General features: G+C 40.6%; 1 protein-coding gene across 8 annotated transcripts in view; it reads left to right on the top strand.

Moving 5' to 3' along the window:
• PCDH15 (protocadherin related 15) overlaps positions 1 to 16,674 on the top strand; it is a 442,830-nt gene that overhangs the window by 256,748 nt on the left and 169,408 nt on the right. For all 8 annotated transcript variants that reach the window (XM_037400858.1, XM_037400859.1, XM_037400861.1 and 5 more), the window contains 2 exons: positions 613 to 762; positions 10,263 to 10,456. In XM_037400858.1, coding sequence (XP_037256755.1) covers positions 613 to 762; positions 10,263 to 10,456 — 344 coding nt within the window. The remainder of the gene's footprint in view (positions 1 to 612; positions 763 to 10,262; positions 10,457 to 16,674) is intronic.

Consider the following 16,674-nt stretch of genomic DNA (forward strand, 5'->3'; position numbering starts at 1 on the left):
TAATTTGCAAATGTGCTGTAGGGAAACCCTGTTCCTCTGCAGGGGTCCCCAGTCAATGCCTCCATATTTTCTGTTTGTTTGACATTTGAAAGGAGAGCTCACATTTCCTTTGTGGAGTAAGAAGGCCTCTAGCTCTTTAAGTCCCATTTAAAATGCTGTCTTTGAGGTTTAACATATGTATAGCAGCTCCTGTGTGTGGCTATGCCCAGGTGAAACTGGTTGTGTTAGACAGGTTTGCCAGCTGTTGTGGCCAGGCCCTGCTCCTTGAGGGTGTTCAGCAGAGCTGAGGACAGGCTCTGCTCTTCCAACCATGGACCTTCAGCTCAGATCCTGACCCCAGCCCTGGGAAACGGTTATTTCCTCTCATTACTCCTGCTGTTCTGCCCCGCAGTGTGTTTTAAAGTTATTGTTTCATTTTGATTTTGCCCCAAGTCTTGCACACTGCAGGCTCAAGCTCAGCTGAAGCCTCCTGTAATTGTAAGTGCAGACAAAAATGAAAAATGAAATGCTGATTTTTGGTTGTCATACTGTATTTTCTCATACTTGGAATTGTATTAAGAACACAGCGTTAAAAAATGTTCCTCTTCTGCCTTTTTTTCACCGTCCCTGAAGATGGCAGCTTCTGATGGTGTACAGGAGAGTGTCCCAGTGACAGTGAATATCCTGGTGATTGATGCAAATGATAATTCCCCAACCTTCTCCAATATATCATACAATGTCAAGATTTACACAGATATGAGGCCTGGGGAAGGCGTTATAAAGGTAATTTCAGGTCTTTTTATTAGCTTTGTTAATGCACTTTTTGTTAGCAGTAGATGGTCTTGCTGATACAAACTGGAAATGCACTGAAAACAGCTAGAAATGAAGTTTGTGTGTCTCCATCTACTTCATTAGTTACATAGCTTTTAAAAAGTTGCTAATATTAAAGGATAGGCCTGTCTTAGTTGTATAGCTATAGTTGAGATGTTTCATCTGAAGTTTTATAAAACCTTTTCATCTGAAAAATCTCTGAAGAAAAAAATTTCTCCTGTATTAGTGGGATATTGGAATAAAACATTTTGGGAGAAAGGTAAACAGTTCATTAGAACATAACCAGAAATGGTTTACCATGTCATAAAACTTTTTGGGTTTTATGGAAGCCTAAGTTGTTTGTAGAGCAAATGAGCAAAATGTGTTGAAGACAGGCCCAGAGAGAGAAGCAGTGTTAATTAAAGTTTGCAAGCACTTGTTTAGCTTTCAGTGCAGACTGGAGGCGAATCCTGGTGGCACTGAAGTTAATGGAAAAAGGATTTTGGGGATGGTAATTCTTCTAAGATCTCAATCATGCTCCAGGGTGCTTCCAGTCTAGCTGGATGAGAAGAATCTGTTAGTGGAGGCTGGTATTCAAGGCTGGTAGAAAGCAGTGGGAGTATGGGAGGGGGGGGCAATATTAATCAGCTGAAGGTGATATAGTAATATAATCAGAAATTAAGCATTTGAAGGTAGCAGTGATTTAACAATATTAGGAGAGAGTTCAGTGTCTGTTTTGGCATATGCCCTACTTGAGCTTTATTCATTTGCTGCATTTCACATCTTTGCATCTTGGTTAATGTTATTCTTGTCTCTTTATCAGTCTGGGCTGCAAGTGCTTGAAAAGCATCAGTGAGAGCCATGGGGACATTTTCAGCAAGGTTTGAGGGAAAGAAAGTTTTAAATATAATTAAGTTCCTTCAAGGTGGAGGAAGGAAACTGGAGTACAAGGCTGTAGGGGGGCTGAGACCAAATGCTGTTGTTCTGAATGAGCAAAAGGCAGGTAGAGCTCAGGAGTTGTGCGTAGGGATTGACATAAGGAGCTAACTCCCTGTGGATTTTGGAAGTACAATACATTCACTTGATATTTAAGGTACAGAGATACATACAGTGAAACATGAGGGAGAAGATGTTGCTATATGAAATTGCAACATGTATGAAAAAAATGGTTTGAGTACCCAGAGTTGGCCTTAAGGATGCTCTGAGCTGCCTGAGTTGTGTTTATGATACTTGGGTTGAAGTAGAGCAGCTACTGTGCTTTTCTGAAACAGCTGCAATGCTAAAGTACTTGTGTGTTCTAAGGAAATGTGCTGTTCTTGATTTTTGTAACATCTTCTGGTGTTTCAACTGCAAATATTTTCAGACCCTCGAGGTGTGCAAAGAGCAGGAGTACAGATTCCTTAGTAAATAGTTTCTTCTGGGAAAAAGCAATAGAGTGGCTCTGTAAGGCCATCTGCATTGGCTAGTGCCACAAGAATCAGCTTAGTGGAGACACAAATTACTTCTTTGTGGGCAGGTTTGGTCTGAGAGACTATTGTATTCCTGCTCCTACACTGCCAATTGCAGCAGTTACCTTTTGCCTTCTCACACTGATGCTGTGTAACTGCTTGTATAAAGAGTATTGATCAGATCAGTGCAGATTAGAAATGTTGCAATGACAAAAAAGCATAAGGGCAGAAATGGGAAGAAGAAAAGTTTAGATGCAAATATTGTGCAGAGTATTTAAAGTTAGCTAATGCCTGAAGTCGATCTGGAACAGATCTCTATTAGAATGACATTGTGAAGTTGGAAATGAGTAGTGAGGAATTCGAGGCCTTAAACTTGCCTTTGCTAAAAATGAAAATTATTTTGGAAAATTTAAGAGTTCCGAGAGTGAGATTTTCCTTCCTCCACACTTCTGTCTGCAAGGTCAACACGTGGTTGCTTTCTGATTATGTGAGATTTATAATGTGGCCAGAGGTGGTGGGTAGAAAACTGGATTTTCAGGGAGAGGGGTGGTTTTTCAGCTAATTTTACATTGCCAGATGATCTGAGTGTATAAACTAACGGGCATAAAAAAAGCTAAGAGTCATCTTAAGATTTCTGCATACTCTGATAATGCCAGAGATTTTAGGTCGCTGGGGTATTTAGGAAGTTGTCACATTGTTATTTTGCCTGGTTTGCTGGCACAGAGTCTTTCATTCAGTGTTATAGGAGTGTGAGAAATGGGATTTGTCTTGTGGTGTTACAATTAGTCACCAAGTCTGTGGTGCCACGAATACCTGTGTGTTTCCTTAGGCCAGGAATGTAGGTATGTGCTGCCTGATCATGGTTTATTTCTGCTTTATAAAAATCTTCTCAAATGGAAAGCAGACCTTTTTTTTTTTTTTTTTTTTTAAAATGTGATTTTGATGATATACCTAGCTTGTTCTCTGTATGTAGTTGTAAACTCATCCTGTAATGCTATCTATATCATTGGTTTAAGAATCATTTGTGAGTCTGCTGTGAGGTGACAATCAGCTGTGGTATTTCTCAGAGGAAAATGACCCAGGTCAGATAAGATTAGTCTTTAAAAAACACTTTCTGTAATCAGAGAAAGTGGGTTAGAAAAAGAACACTGACCTCAGTGAATCTGTACAATCTCATAATCATTTACACATAACCACTGGCTTGCACTTATCTCTCTATTCAGACTTATTTTCAGAGGTGATCAAGAAACTATTTCTTTTATGAAGCATGTCATCTTTCTAAATAATTGTGAATTTCTTGTATAGCAGTATAAGTGCTCTCATGTAGTTGCTGCTTTGCTTTTATTATCCTGAGAGTAATAAGGTATAAAGATTTTAGCTTTTTTTTTTCTGAGTGCAGTTGCATGAAAATGTACAAATAACCCCAGTTTGTACTTACTTGCTTGTTCCATTTTGTGGGAAATTGTTTTGATTTTGCTCCTAAAAAAAACCCCAAAATGTATTACTTAATAGTTTAGATTATGTTTGCTGTCTGGTACAATCTTAAAAAAAGTAAATTTAAAAATCCTTAGGCTCTGCTTGAAAATAACCACAAATAATAGGAAAAAATTTCATTAATTGTGAAATTAAATTTTTGTTTTCTCATTTTCCCCTGGCCCCCAGGTGGTTAGAGCAAGGCATTTCCCTCTTCCCCTTTCCCTTGCTGCCTTTAAGAGGGTTGAGTAAAACAGGGGAAACAAATTTGTGTGCTACTCAGTTGCATTGGTTTCTCCTGGGAGGCCTGGTCATGGTGGGCAATACACCTTTTGCCTTCCAGTTATACGTGTTAGTTGCAGCTTTGCATGGCTGCTTGGGAATTTTTCAGAAACTTGGTGGATATCATGATAGAGGAGCTTGTCCCCTTTATAGGAATGACCTCCTCCCACTTTCTGAGGATACAGAACGGGGCATGAAATATCTGCTCCCTGACTTCTTGGACAGGGGCTATGGCAGTACCATTGGGGTGTGAAAACAGAATTAATTTGGGAAGTTTTTATCGCAGCTATCTACTTTGAGTACTTGTGAGATTTTGAGGCCTTGGTTGAGGATGGTATTTTCTCAGTTAAGTTTAAATGTCTGTATATTCTGTCCCTTTCAGCTTGAGAATTTCTTGTCTGATTTTTCCTTCTGCTTTTATAGGTATTTTATTGTGCTCTCTGAGAGAGAACACAGCTGTTTGAGAAATCTGTCATTTAAAACAGTTAAATGTGTAAATAATAATTAATAAAAAACTGATTAATATTAAACCTATTAAAGTACTTAAGTTTATCTGGTTTTATATTATTATAGTTTTGCTGTCCTGTTTGCCACTTTTCTGTTAGTAGTTTCTTCCTGTGATTCACATATTTAAACTAGTTACACATTAGTGGTTGGAGTATGCAGAATTAATGCAATAATATTTTACATAAGTAATTTAAATCTTCTCTGTTTCTTTAGATAGCTCTCATTTCTATATACAGCATAAACTATGCAGGGACAGGGAATACTGAGCAAGAAAATGAGAGCTGAGAAGGGACAGAGGTTGGCAAAAAACATTATCCACCTAAATCTTTGCGTAGATTTGCCTGAAGATCAAAGACTTCCTTGGCCCATGAAGAGATTTTTGTTTATGTTCTCCTTACAGAAAAACTCATGAACTGACCTTAAGAAATATATGCTGGTCTTACTCCACTTTAAATTTGTGAAAACAAAATAACCTATTTTAATTAATCTGTGTAACTTAATTTCTACCTCATTTCCTGTTGCAGTCATATGACCCATGTTCCAGGGCTCTTACAAGAACAATTAAATAACTTTGTGATTGAAAATGTATAATGAGCTATACTTCAGTGCATTACCTGTTCACCCTGTGCGAGCTGAAACAATTTTGCCTAAGATCACCAGTGCAAGTTAATTTGGAGATCCTGCCCCTGTGTCTGGTTACACAGACCACTTAACTTCACACATCACAACATAAACAGCCATCATGGTGGAGGTCAGAAATGAAAGCGGAAAGATAAAACATGGTAAACCTGCAAGCAGTAAAGTTTCTATCATTTATCTCTTGCTCACAGTAGAATTAGTCTTTAGCAGTACTGGTGCTTTCAGTTGTAGGTTGGGACAAATGTTATTCAGAGCCATTAAATAAATGCCTCCTCTGGGACTCTTTTGCCATTACCTCAAATGTGGCTTCTCAGTGCTGGATCACTTTGTCTCTTTTGAACAGTTTCTTTTCCATTCTCTGCATATACACACATGTGACTCAAGCCATTCTTGCATATGGGCACATACTAAATTATGTATTAGAGATATGTTTGGGAGTTTGCAGCTTGGCATGTGCTCATGGTTTACAACTCTTAAATATGCATTTTGTTATAAAGCCACAGAACAATTCGGAGGATACCTTTGTAATAGTCATCTCCAAACCACATTTAAGGTTTTATTTATGTAGATATATGCCACCCTTTTTCTTCAGTCCATCAGCATATTCATTTCCATCTACAAAGTAAACATTATTAGCTGAAACAGAAATCAACAACTGGGTTATGTTTGCATTTCTCAGTAAATGTACCTATATACTCAAGTGAGAATAATGGATAGAGACTTAATGAAATGTCTGAAGAAGATAGTGAAAAATTATTTTGACCTACTCTGTTAGTGTTACATTTTGGTGACTGAAATTCAGGAGTATCTCCATCGCAATCCTGGTTGCCCCTGACATACATAAACCCATCACTGTTTTTCCTAGTGCAACTAATGGCTAAGTTGCGCTGCTAAGCCCTAGGAGGATGAGGAGGTTGCATTTTTCATGGGTGTGCTGCTCTGGAGAGCAACTGTACTGTTTCTTTAACGCTGTTAATATGACGTGAGTGCATACAGAATGTGGCTCTGGAGCTTGCATTTGCTAGACTGGAACACTTATTTCAATGGCAACCACTGGGAGGTGAACCAGCATGACTCAGGGTTTCTGCAGGATTCGCTGTAGGTCAGTACGACTCAGACCAAATTTGCTGAATGTTTAATTTGCTGAAAAATGGAGGGCTACTGGAAAGGTTGGTAATCACATAATCTGTTTAGGGCAAGGTCACTAACAGCTTTGCTGTGGAAAGCCTGCAGGTCAGATGTTTAAGCCCAGTTTCCTCGAAGTATAAAATGAGTCTGAACAGAGCTTATATACTGACCAAGAATGCGTCTTTGTAAGCTGTAAGGCCATCACTGTAAGTCTCCTTTTCTTTCCAAGAAAATCACTTCTCACTGCAGCAGAATATGCATCTGCTTTGCAAAACTTTCAATACATTAAATGTTAATATAATGGAGTTGATACTGCTGGATGCAAAAAGTTCCTTAGGAAAGTAAAATAAATCTTGTTTTCTATTCCTTTCTGTATATTTTAGACCGTGTTTCTCAAATCTTGTTAACTAGAAGCTCTATCGGTCTGGGGCAGCTGGAGACTGAATTTCTGGGTTCATGCATTATGGCAGCTGTTAAACTTTAATTCTGTTTAATTCTGGGTTTAATTCCTGGTTTTGCCCCAAAAATGTTATTCAAATCACTTATCTTTTCAAGCATTCAGTATTTATAAGTTTAATTAGTCTTATTAATCTATGTACTTGTGTAGTCAATTAATTTCCTTTTTCATGTTGTCACAGTAAAAACTGGCCTTGTTCCAAATTCTGGTATTAAATATTTGGGACCTTGTATTTTGCATAAAGCCTTTATTTATGTCTTTGTATATATTACTTTTGAAGTTCAGTAAAGAAGGTTATTACAGCACTTTTCTTAACTGTGCCACTTAGTTTGACAGTTACTCTTTGTGAGGTTAATGAACACAACCAGTTGTGTATAGAAACTATAAAACAACTGATTAAAGAAATGGAGCTTGAGAGAGGTTTAGGCTCTGAACCCTAGGAGCATGCAGAGAGGCTGTTTTATATGCCAAATTTTGGTGCGTTGAGACCTACCATTGCAAGCTGATATATTGATATATCAGGACATCATATGGGTGGAATGCAAAGCACATTCTGAAAGTGCAGTCTTCATTGGGTAACTTTGTCAGAATTTCAAAAGAAAATAGAGTGAGGTAGACATGTTCTCAAAAAATATCACATGGATATTAATTTGTGTTTTAAACATCTAAGAGGACATGATCTCTGTTTCATCATTTTTTTGAGGTACTTCAAGTGATTATCCTGCATTCAATATACAGTATGTATCTAAATACTATAAGAGGGTGAATTAAGGTTTGCTCATTCTAGTACAGGTGTGATCAATTTGCATTGTTGGAAAGAGGCATCTATGACAAAGAAATTTAAATAAAATTAGTTTAGATAAATACTTCTGTGTTAGAAATTTGCTTTGGATCACTGTGCTGTATGTGAAAGAGGGAAAACACTGATTACTTCAGGAGAAAAGTAACATGCTTTTCAGTTGGTGAATACTGTGTACAACCTATTCCATGTTAAAAATGGTTGGTTTTCCATGAAGCAGCTCAGTCCCTAAACAGCACTAATACTTTGCACTCCTAACAAAGAAGGTAACCTCACTTTTGTTTATATACCTAAATCACTTACCTTTTAGCATTTCAGTTAATTTATTAGGTTTAAAGCTATTGTGGGCTTAGCTCTTGGTTTTGAGCAAGTTTTTGACTTTTTACATAAAATATTTCACTGAGCCTATGTGCATAAAGAATCAAGATTATCCTGTAAAGCAGCTAGATCCCTGCATTTTTCACATACTCCCCTTGGTGTTTAATGTTGTATGCAAATGTGATTAACTTGAGTATTACAGCTTTGGGTTTTATTCTTCATCTCCTTCTTGTTCCAATTGCAAGGCTTCATTTCTGCTCTTCCAGTTCTTTAGCTATCCTGGGGCAAAGGTGGTTTGTCAGTTGTAGGTAGTGCTCTGAAGGGCTGTAACCTGCTGAAGGCTGAGCGTGGTGCTATATATTGATTGATAGGTTACATTATATTCTAATGTAGCAGAGACTTCAGTGAGTTCCTCTACCTGTCTGCAATGCTGTCAACTTTGAGAGCCCCCAGGGATGAGGAGAGTATGTCCAGCAGGCAGATATTTAGCGTGATGTGTTGGCTGGCTCTGGCTAAGATAATGTCTGTTGATCCTACAGTTGACTTTGCAGTCATTGCTGAGGTTTTGTGTCATCACATGTTACTTTTGAATCCTGGACTTACAATCCTACGTGCAATGTTGCCCACTGGCATAAGTGTTTGTGTCAAGAAAGCCAAAGCAGGCGGGCCAGCAGGGACCTTTCAAGAAGCTGTGTGTTTATTCTTTTTTCATCTTCACTGTAGGACCTCTAGAGGGAATGATTTCTGAGGCTGGGATTTCTTTTTACTTTGTACATCCCGGGGGGTGGGGGTGGGGGTGAGTGGTCTCTGCAGTAACTCCTTGCTCCCCTTGCCATTTCCCACCTCAGACTGCTTGGCTGCAGCTGGAAACAGCAGGAGCCCATTGTGCCATTTTTCCCCGTCGTTTCCACTCCACTGCTGCGGCTGTGGCCTCCTAGGTGTTCAAGTACTGCTCATACTGCTTTATGTCATCCCGTGTGCTGTTTGAGGTAATATATAGTCCACAAAATTAAGAGCCAAATGAGACACCAGTGTGTGTATCAGCAAAATATTCCCTATGTGAAAAAGAAATCTGCCTTAGTCCAGAGGTACTGGTGTAGTTCGGCAGTACTTTGGTGACTCAACCCTAAATGTAACAGAACACTGTGAATATGGTGATAATTAAGATGCAATTTTAATTATAGTAATACAAGTCAAGTGGCAGGCACTGTGAGCTGTTTGCTGTGTGATTATAGGTCATATGTAGAATAACTTCTGTTATTCTATATATGTGTAAAAGAAGAGGAGAGGGGAAGGGGCTTAGCCAGAACATGGGCTGTCACCTGGAGTGTCTGAGGCATGGATGCATATTTTTCTGACTGTTACAGCAGGGGTCTGATATGAAATCTCAGATTGCTAGTTACTTGCTTTATGGCATGGCAGTCAGAGTCACTGGTACTTGACACTTGGCAAAAAGGAAGCAAATATGTTTACTGAGCTGTATTTCTGTCTGTATGTATAAATGTTTGATTTAGCATGGCATGCTACAGAAGTGTGATAAACCCATTGCCATTCCCAGGGGCAAGATAAGAAACCCCCTGTTTCATTATGTTCATCATTATAATTTGGGTCTAAAATATTAGGCTTTAGAATTTTCCCAGAATCAAAATCCTACATATAGAAGAAACACTGCATGCGAGAGCAACCACAGTCCCAGTAAAGAGATAGCGTAGAAACAACAAAGTACAGAAGTACATGCTCAGTTGCATTTATCATGGGAATGTGAAATGGCTGATACAAGCACAGCTTCAGGTAGGTGGTGTCATGTTGCCATGTGACATGGGCTTTCCACATGTGTGATGTGCATGGCTGTGTTTCCTACATGTGTACCCATATGGGAGCAGCTGCCATTTCCCTTCCACTCACCTTCCTTTATGTACACACAATGTGAGTAACACAGAGATTGTTCTTCAGTTCTACACCACAAGGGCGTGTAATGCAAGACCTGAGTATTAGAATTTCAGGCAGTAAAAAGACTGTCACTTTGAAGAGTATAGAGAGGGATGGGGACATTCAGTAATTAAATGTGATTCTTTTGTTAAATTTACAATACAGTAAGTATTACCCTCACCCTCCCCCCAGCAGTATTATAAATTCCAGTCCACAGAGTAAACTTGGTCTTAATTAGTTTTATCAATTCATATCTTAAAATAAGTCGCTTACAATCTTAGGTAAGCAGTTTTTCTCTGCTTCATGATGCTTTTACGCCTATTATCCTTCATTTAAATTGTATCCTTGTTGTACAGTAATTAGAAATTACTGCATATGTTACAGGTGTTCAAGTTTCCCTGTACTTCCTCTACCCCTACCAAGTTGCCTTACAAAAAACTGTTAAGCTACAACACTGAACCATGCATGCTGACATTCTGGTTTTGAATTGCAGCTCACCGCTGTAGATGCAGACGAGGGACCCAATGGACAGATAGTGTATGAAATTTTGGCTGGGGATCAGGGAGACTTCATCATCAATGACCGAACAGGCCTTATCACCATTGCTCCAGCAGTTGTATTGTCAGTGGGGCGATCCTATGCTCTCACTGTCAAAGCATCTGATAGTGCTCCTCCTGCGCAGAGAAGGTAAAAAATCTTATAATGAAACTATTTTTTTAATTAGTGCTTAGTGGCGCTTAAGAAGTGTGGGACACCCTTACGTCTATAACTCTGCACTGGAATACAATTCAATGTGTTCTGTTTGGTGTAAGGATCTCATTTTGGAAAAGTGTCATGTTAGAACCCTTTCACTTTTTGTTCATTATTTTATATTTTCCTTACAGTACACAGTTTTCATTGTTTCATTTGCTTGTAATGGTCTATTTTTAAAATAGAGTACATATTGTGCTGTCATTATGCATGCCCCTTTGTTAAGAGAAATTGAAGAGCTGTAAGGAAGAAATGAGAAAGGAGATGCCTTTTGTTCAGAATGCATGTTGCTGTGGTGCAGAAAGGATCAGAAACAGTCTGGTTGCTGAGCTGAAGACCTCTGCAGGTATAGGGTGTGCAAGGTCATCCAGACTTGGCATGATGCAGACGTACTTGACAAGCTGTCCCAGCGGTGAGCCGTACCCACACTAAGACCTAAATTCTCACTAACAGAATTATTTCGGTTCTCCACCAGCTGATAAAGAAGAGCAGCCTGCAAATTTAGTATGGTTAGAATAGGATGCTCTCATGTTGGGGGGGGGGGGGGGAAGTATTGAGTCCCACCTACCTGCTTCTTTTGAGTTTGTGTTCTGCATATGGTGGCAATTGCCCACAAATGTCATTTCATGCAGGTATAGGAGGGGGTGCATAAAAATGGCTCTCACATTTTGGGCCTGGTGTTGATAATGTGACAGCCTCATTGTCCAAAGAGGATGACAGAGAGAAACAGTACTTTCTAGCATTTGAATCTCCCACAACCTTTTCTCTTTTCCTTAAATGGGGAATGTTAAGAAGGAAAGAACACAGAAGTGGAATTTCACTTTTGTGAAATTCCTTTTTCTTCAGGAACTGCTGCTTCTGTCATGTCTCCAAGAAAGCTGCTCATAATGTGCACCTATATTACAATTACATTTTCCAATCATGGAAGTATTCAGATTGATAGATTGTTACTTTGTTCATAAAACTAGTATCTGGTAACACGGTCTTCTGGTTGAATTTTCTTCTTCTTTCTTTCTTTCTTGCTCTCTTGATAAGCCCTCTTAGGTTGGCTGGTAGTAGTGCTGATGCTGAGGAGAAGATTGTGGACTATTATGTAGTTACTTTTGCGTAGTACTAGCATAGTATTAAAGTGGAGGACAAAAGTCAATAATGCCACATTGGAGAGCTTCAGCAGTGTGGTCCCAGCAACAGTAGCCCCTACATTGATTGCTATCCTTTTGTGTTTGAGAAATCTTTGTTGTCTACAAATGCATACTTCTGATGATGTATGTTGGGAGCATGTGCTTCCTCTTACGTTGGGAGCATGTGCTTCCTCTGAAAATGTCTTTATTGCAATAATCTTCAAAAGTGGAAAAGCTCCCCTTGCTTGTTGTTTCTGCTTGTCTCCCCTTTATGGAATTACAGCATGTAACTTGCTACATAGCTTCTAATGTGTGTTCAAAAAAACCCACTCCATCTAGGCAGTATTCCCATAGCTGGGGGGGGTGGGGGGGGGGTGGGGGGGCAGCCTGGCCTTGACCCGAGGTATATTTAAGGCCCAGGGCTGTTTTTTCTGTGTCTGTGAAGGTTTAAAAAATCAGGAGGGAGGGCCACTAGAACTTCAGTGAGGTGACATGGAGAAAGAACATGGACAACTCTTACTGTCTGGTAAGAGACATTGAGATTAAAAGATTTCACTGGCTTCTTTAGATTCTTTCTGTAAGGCTGAAAAACAGACATGAGCTGGTGGTGCTTGAAGCAGCCTCTTGCCATTTTACACAGAGAAAAGCCAGGGACAGCTCATGTGAGCTACAGCCCTGAGGTCTTCAAAACTGTCCTTTTGCATCTCCTTAGTTCCTTTCTTTCAGCTGTGAGGTGGTTGGCATCTCTTAGTTGGGGTTATATGAACTTCCTGCTCCTTCTAATGCAAAGTTGTCACGTGTGTTAGGTGGTTTGCATTGCCTTGCTGGAGGCAGTAACCAGTATTTGAGACTACTAGGAATGGGCTAGGTCTAGCCAGACATTACATATCTGTGCAGGTGGTAAGGTGTGTGCCCTGTAAAAAAAAATAAATGAAGGATTTTGATCTAGTTTCAAATATTAAGCATTTTTTCCCAGTTCTGGATTCTGCTGCAGGACATACCAGTCTAACTGTAGTCATGTGAAAACTGACTGGGTTTCAGTTACCCCTTGCTTATGTGCAAAGCAAGACCCACCTACTAAACCTGGCTTAGGAACTGTAGCCCTGTAGCCTTTGTGAGCAGAAATTTAAATTGAAATGCATTCTGTGTAGTTTTTTTGCATATTATGACACATTAAATTCTTGGTGGATGACTGCATAAACCAGGATTTTTTTGGCATATTATTAAAGTTTCTATCTATAGCAAGCATCATTAACATAAGTTATTGAAGTATATTTAAGTACACTTCAGTACTTTAAGTATTTTAAGTTTATACAAAGTATTAAATTTTAAAGATGAAGTTTAGCTTTTTAGAACTGAAGCTATAGTTAAGCATATAGTGATTAGCAGTTTCTACTAATAAAGAAAATGAGAGGAACATTTTTAAAATCAAACAGTTATGTTTCAGACCTTTATCCTTCTGCCATTGACCTCAGATTCCTGTACAGCAGAAACAAGTCACTTAGTGATAAGTGAGCTGCCAGATCAAGCCCTATCTAGAAACTACCTGATCATAAGATTATTATTGCATGCACTGGAATAGTATGCTTTCTCTTTCTCTTGCGTATGCAGAGATTGTTTGTCTAAAGATATGTTTGTCCATATGTATATAAATATAGTCATTATACATTATATAATATAGTTGTGCGTGGAAAGCATGTGGAATTAAGGCAGAGACAGGGACGTAGTCTCAGTGGCTTGTTGACCATGCTTTCCTAGCATTACCATTTAGCTGGAGTAGCATAAAAGCCATATTTCTATGCTTGTGTGAATTTGTGAGCACTGTTCAGTTCCTGAGCTCTGTTCTGTTCTTACTGTGTTCACCTGTCCCTGCAGCATTAAAACACCAGCTGGAGTAGTTGGAAAGCTCACCTGTCTTCCTGCCCATGACAAAGTAGATTTTGCCAGCTGCTTAAATGGGCTGTACCTAACACACACAAAATGCATGGGTAAAAATTGCAAAGCTCTTATCAAAAATAGTTTGGGGGAAAAAAAAAAGCTGTTTAATAATATAGTGCTTTTAATTTGCAGACTACTACTGCTTTAGTTCTCTGAGCTTATCTTAAAGATTTGAAGAAAAATTGCTGAAAATTGAAGAAAATTGTGGTGAACGGAAAACATATTTTTAGAGTTTGATAGACAATAAGCCAGCTTGGGTATTATTAAGATGTAGCAGAATCAGGAAAAAAAATACACAAAACAATATATTTTATTAATTATTCAGCAGTGGAAGAAAAATGTACACTAAACCTCATCTATTTGGATGGGTACATCATACACAGACAGCAGCTATCCCAAGAAAATATGCAGCCCCAGTGCTCAAGTGATACTTTGTCTGCTAATTCGTTGTGTCTGTTGTTAAGCATTTGGTGATTGTATTTTTTTTACTCCAACAATGTAAGTGTGGAACATCAATTCAAAAAGATTAGTGGGATATGAGGGAGTATTTTAAAATAGGAAGATGTCAGGAAAATGACTGTAGTTTATAAGTAGGTAATCAACACTTAATGATGGACTTTAGTTGTAATTGTCCATCTTCCCTTGATTACACTAGTTTTGTTTGTTTTCATTGAGTCCGTAATCTTCAAATTCATCTCTTTTAATGCCCAAGGAGATGACAGATGGGAAAGCTTTATCATTCACTGATGTGTTTTAGTGCAAGTTCTGCATTTGTTTGAAGTCTGATTAAATCAAATAAGGACCTCGCCATTATGTTCAAAGCAGCAGGATCCTTATGTCCTGTATTTGTAGATGTACATGAATCCGGCACTTGCTCCAGAGAGATGCAGGGGAGGCAAGCCAGTGTCCACAGCATTGCTGTCTGTGGGAATCTCAGGGTTGCCCTGGACTAGCTGATAGCCAGGGGTTTGGGGCACAGATGGGTGTTCGCTAGGCTGCCGTGATATAGCTAGCGATGGGGAAGTTGAGCATTTAAGGCTCGTTAGAGTCAAGTTGTGTATATTGTTAAGAAACAGGTGGTGGGTTGACCTTGGGCACCTGCTGGATACCCACCCAGCTGCTCTCTCCCTCTCCCTCCTCAACAGGACTGGGGAGAAAATAAGGTGAGGAAGCTTGTGGGTGGAGATCACTTACTAATTACTGTCACAGGCAAAACAGACTGACCTGTGGAATATTATCTGATTGCTAGTTAAAATGGGTTTAGATAGTGAGAAATCAAGAAACTAAAACAATTTCCACCAGCTCCCCTTTTTTCCAGGCTCAACTTCACTTCTTTCCCAGCTCCTCTGCCTCTGAGGGGTGCAGGGGTGGGAAATGGGGGTTACAGTCAGTCCGTAGCAGCCCCTCCGCCATTCCTTCCTGCCCCACCGACATCTCCCTGTGGGCTGCGGGGGGTCTGCTCTGGTGCCTGGAGCACCTCCTCCCGCCTCGGTGCTTGCAGCGCTGTTCCTCACACATTTTTCCCTCATCCTCCTCCTGTTTGCCCCTTTCTTAAACCCATTGAGGCTGAGAGGCCTGGCTGCTGTGCCCGGCTGCGGGGCGGCTGGAACCGGCTGTGCCTGCCCCAGGCAGCCCCAGCTCCCCCCACGGGGACCCTCAGCCTCAGCTGCCAGCCCCCGGAACCCACACCCCACAGCACAACTGAGGAGCCTGTTTCCTATTCAGAGCAGGCGGCAGCAAATGGCTCTCGCAGTGTGGAGGCTCCAAGCTGGCCAAAAGGTGTGGCCGAGCTGAGCGGTGGGGCGCAGCAGGCTGGATTCAATCCCTTCCTGGTGGCTGCGGGGCGCAGGCTGTGTCTGGTGGACGTGCCCCTAGAGACAGAGCTCGTTCTGTGGCAGTTACCTACAGATGGGATTGGGCTTTCGAGACAGGGCTGTTCATAGCTGGTTATCTGGAGCATGGCCGGCATGCTGTGTGACACAGCCTCTAAAGCGTAGCTCTCTGTTGTGGTCTTGCAGCGATGGTCTGCCCAGCTGCCGTTCGTGGTGCGCAGTTATAACACCTGCTGGCAAAGAGCGGTGGGAGGCACCTGTCATGCAGCGGTGACTGGGCATGCATCAGAATCCTGGACAGCTAATGAAAAATATCATTGGTGATGTGTCGTTTTGGTGTTAAATAAACTCTTATCAGTTAACACAGAAGCTGTTGGTGTTTTCTGGTAGGAGTCTCTAAAAATGCCCTGAACGTGCTAGCCCTGCAAGAAGCAGCTCAGTGTGCGTGTGTTTTGCTTTTCTCCCTTCCCTCCCCCCACCCTCCAAAAAAGAAGAAGGGGTGGGCGGTGGGGCACAGGCACAAAACTGGGACAAATCCATTTGTCCTGAAGTGATTTCTTTCTTGCAGCCCTAAAGCCTGAGATTTACCAGCTTTGTCAAAGGGCTTATGCAGAGGAAATCTGCACCTGCAGTGTAACATTTGCTCGCGTCAGGGTCTTGTTCTGGGGCAGGGGAACTGTTCTAACATACAAGAGAGAAGGCAGGTGGGATAGCTGAGCAAAGATGCAAGAGAAGGGTCCCATTAAAGCAGATTTTAAGTCTCATTGAACTTCAGGGAGACTTTTGGCTCCCTTTCTCAATTTGGAGCAGTTAAATAGCAAGTGTCCCTACAGCATGGTCTTTACATGGTCTGTAGTGAGTGTCAAATGTTCCAGAAGATCCTTCAGCTTGAAAACTGGAATGCCGTTTGCGGTGTATACAGGTCAGGGGTTCAGTACAGTTGAAGGGTTTGCCAGGTTTTTCCTTGGTGTGGGTTTTGTAGTATGCTGTATTGCCATGGCTCACTGGTCTGAAATGGGCTTGGGTTTATTTGTGTGAACCACAGTATTGATGCAGCCTATTACAAAGCTGTGTACATCAGTCTTTTCCCAGCATTATCCTCTCTATCAGCGTTTTCTGTTACCTCTCTTCCAAAGAAAGGTAGCAAACTGAATGACAGCAGGGATACTCCAGGGTGGATATTGTGCATGGCAGGAGAAGTTACCATCAGAATTTGTCATGAGTCTTCTTCTTGTGTGGAATGTGCACTGGTACCTTACTGCTT

Source organism: Falco rusticolus, chromosome 9 (assembly GCF_015220075.1).
Source record: "Falco rusticolus isolate bFalRus1 chromosome 9, bFalRus1.pri, whole genome shotgun sequence".
NCBI classification, from domain to species: domain Eukaryota; kingdom Metazoa; phylum Chordata; class Aves; order Falconiformes; family Falconidae; genus Falco; species Falco rusticolus.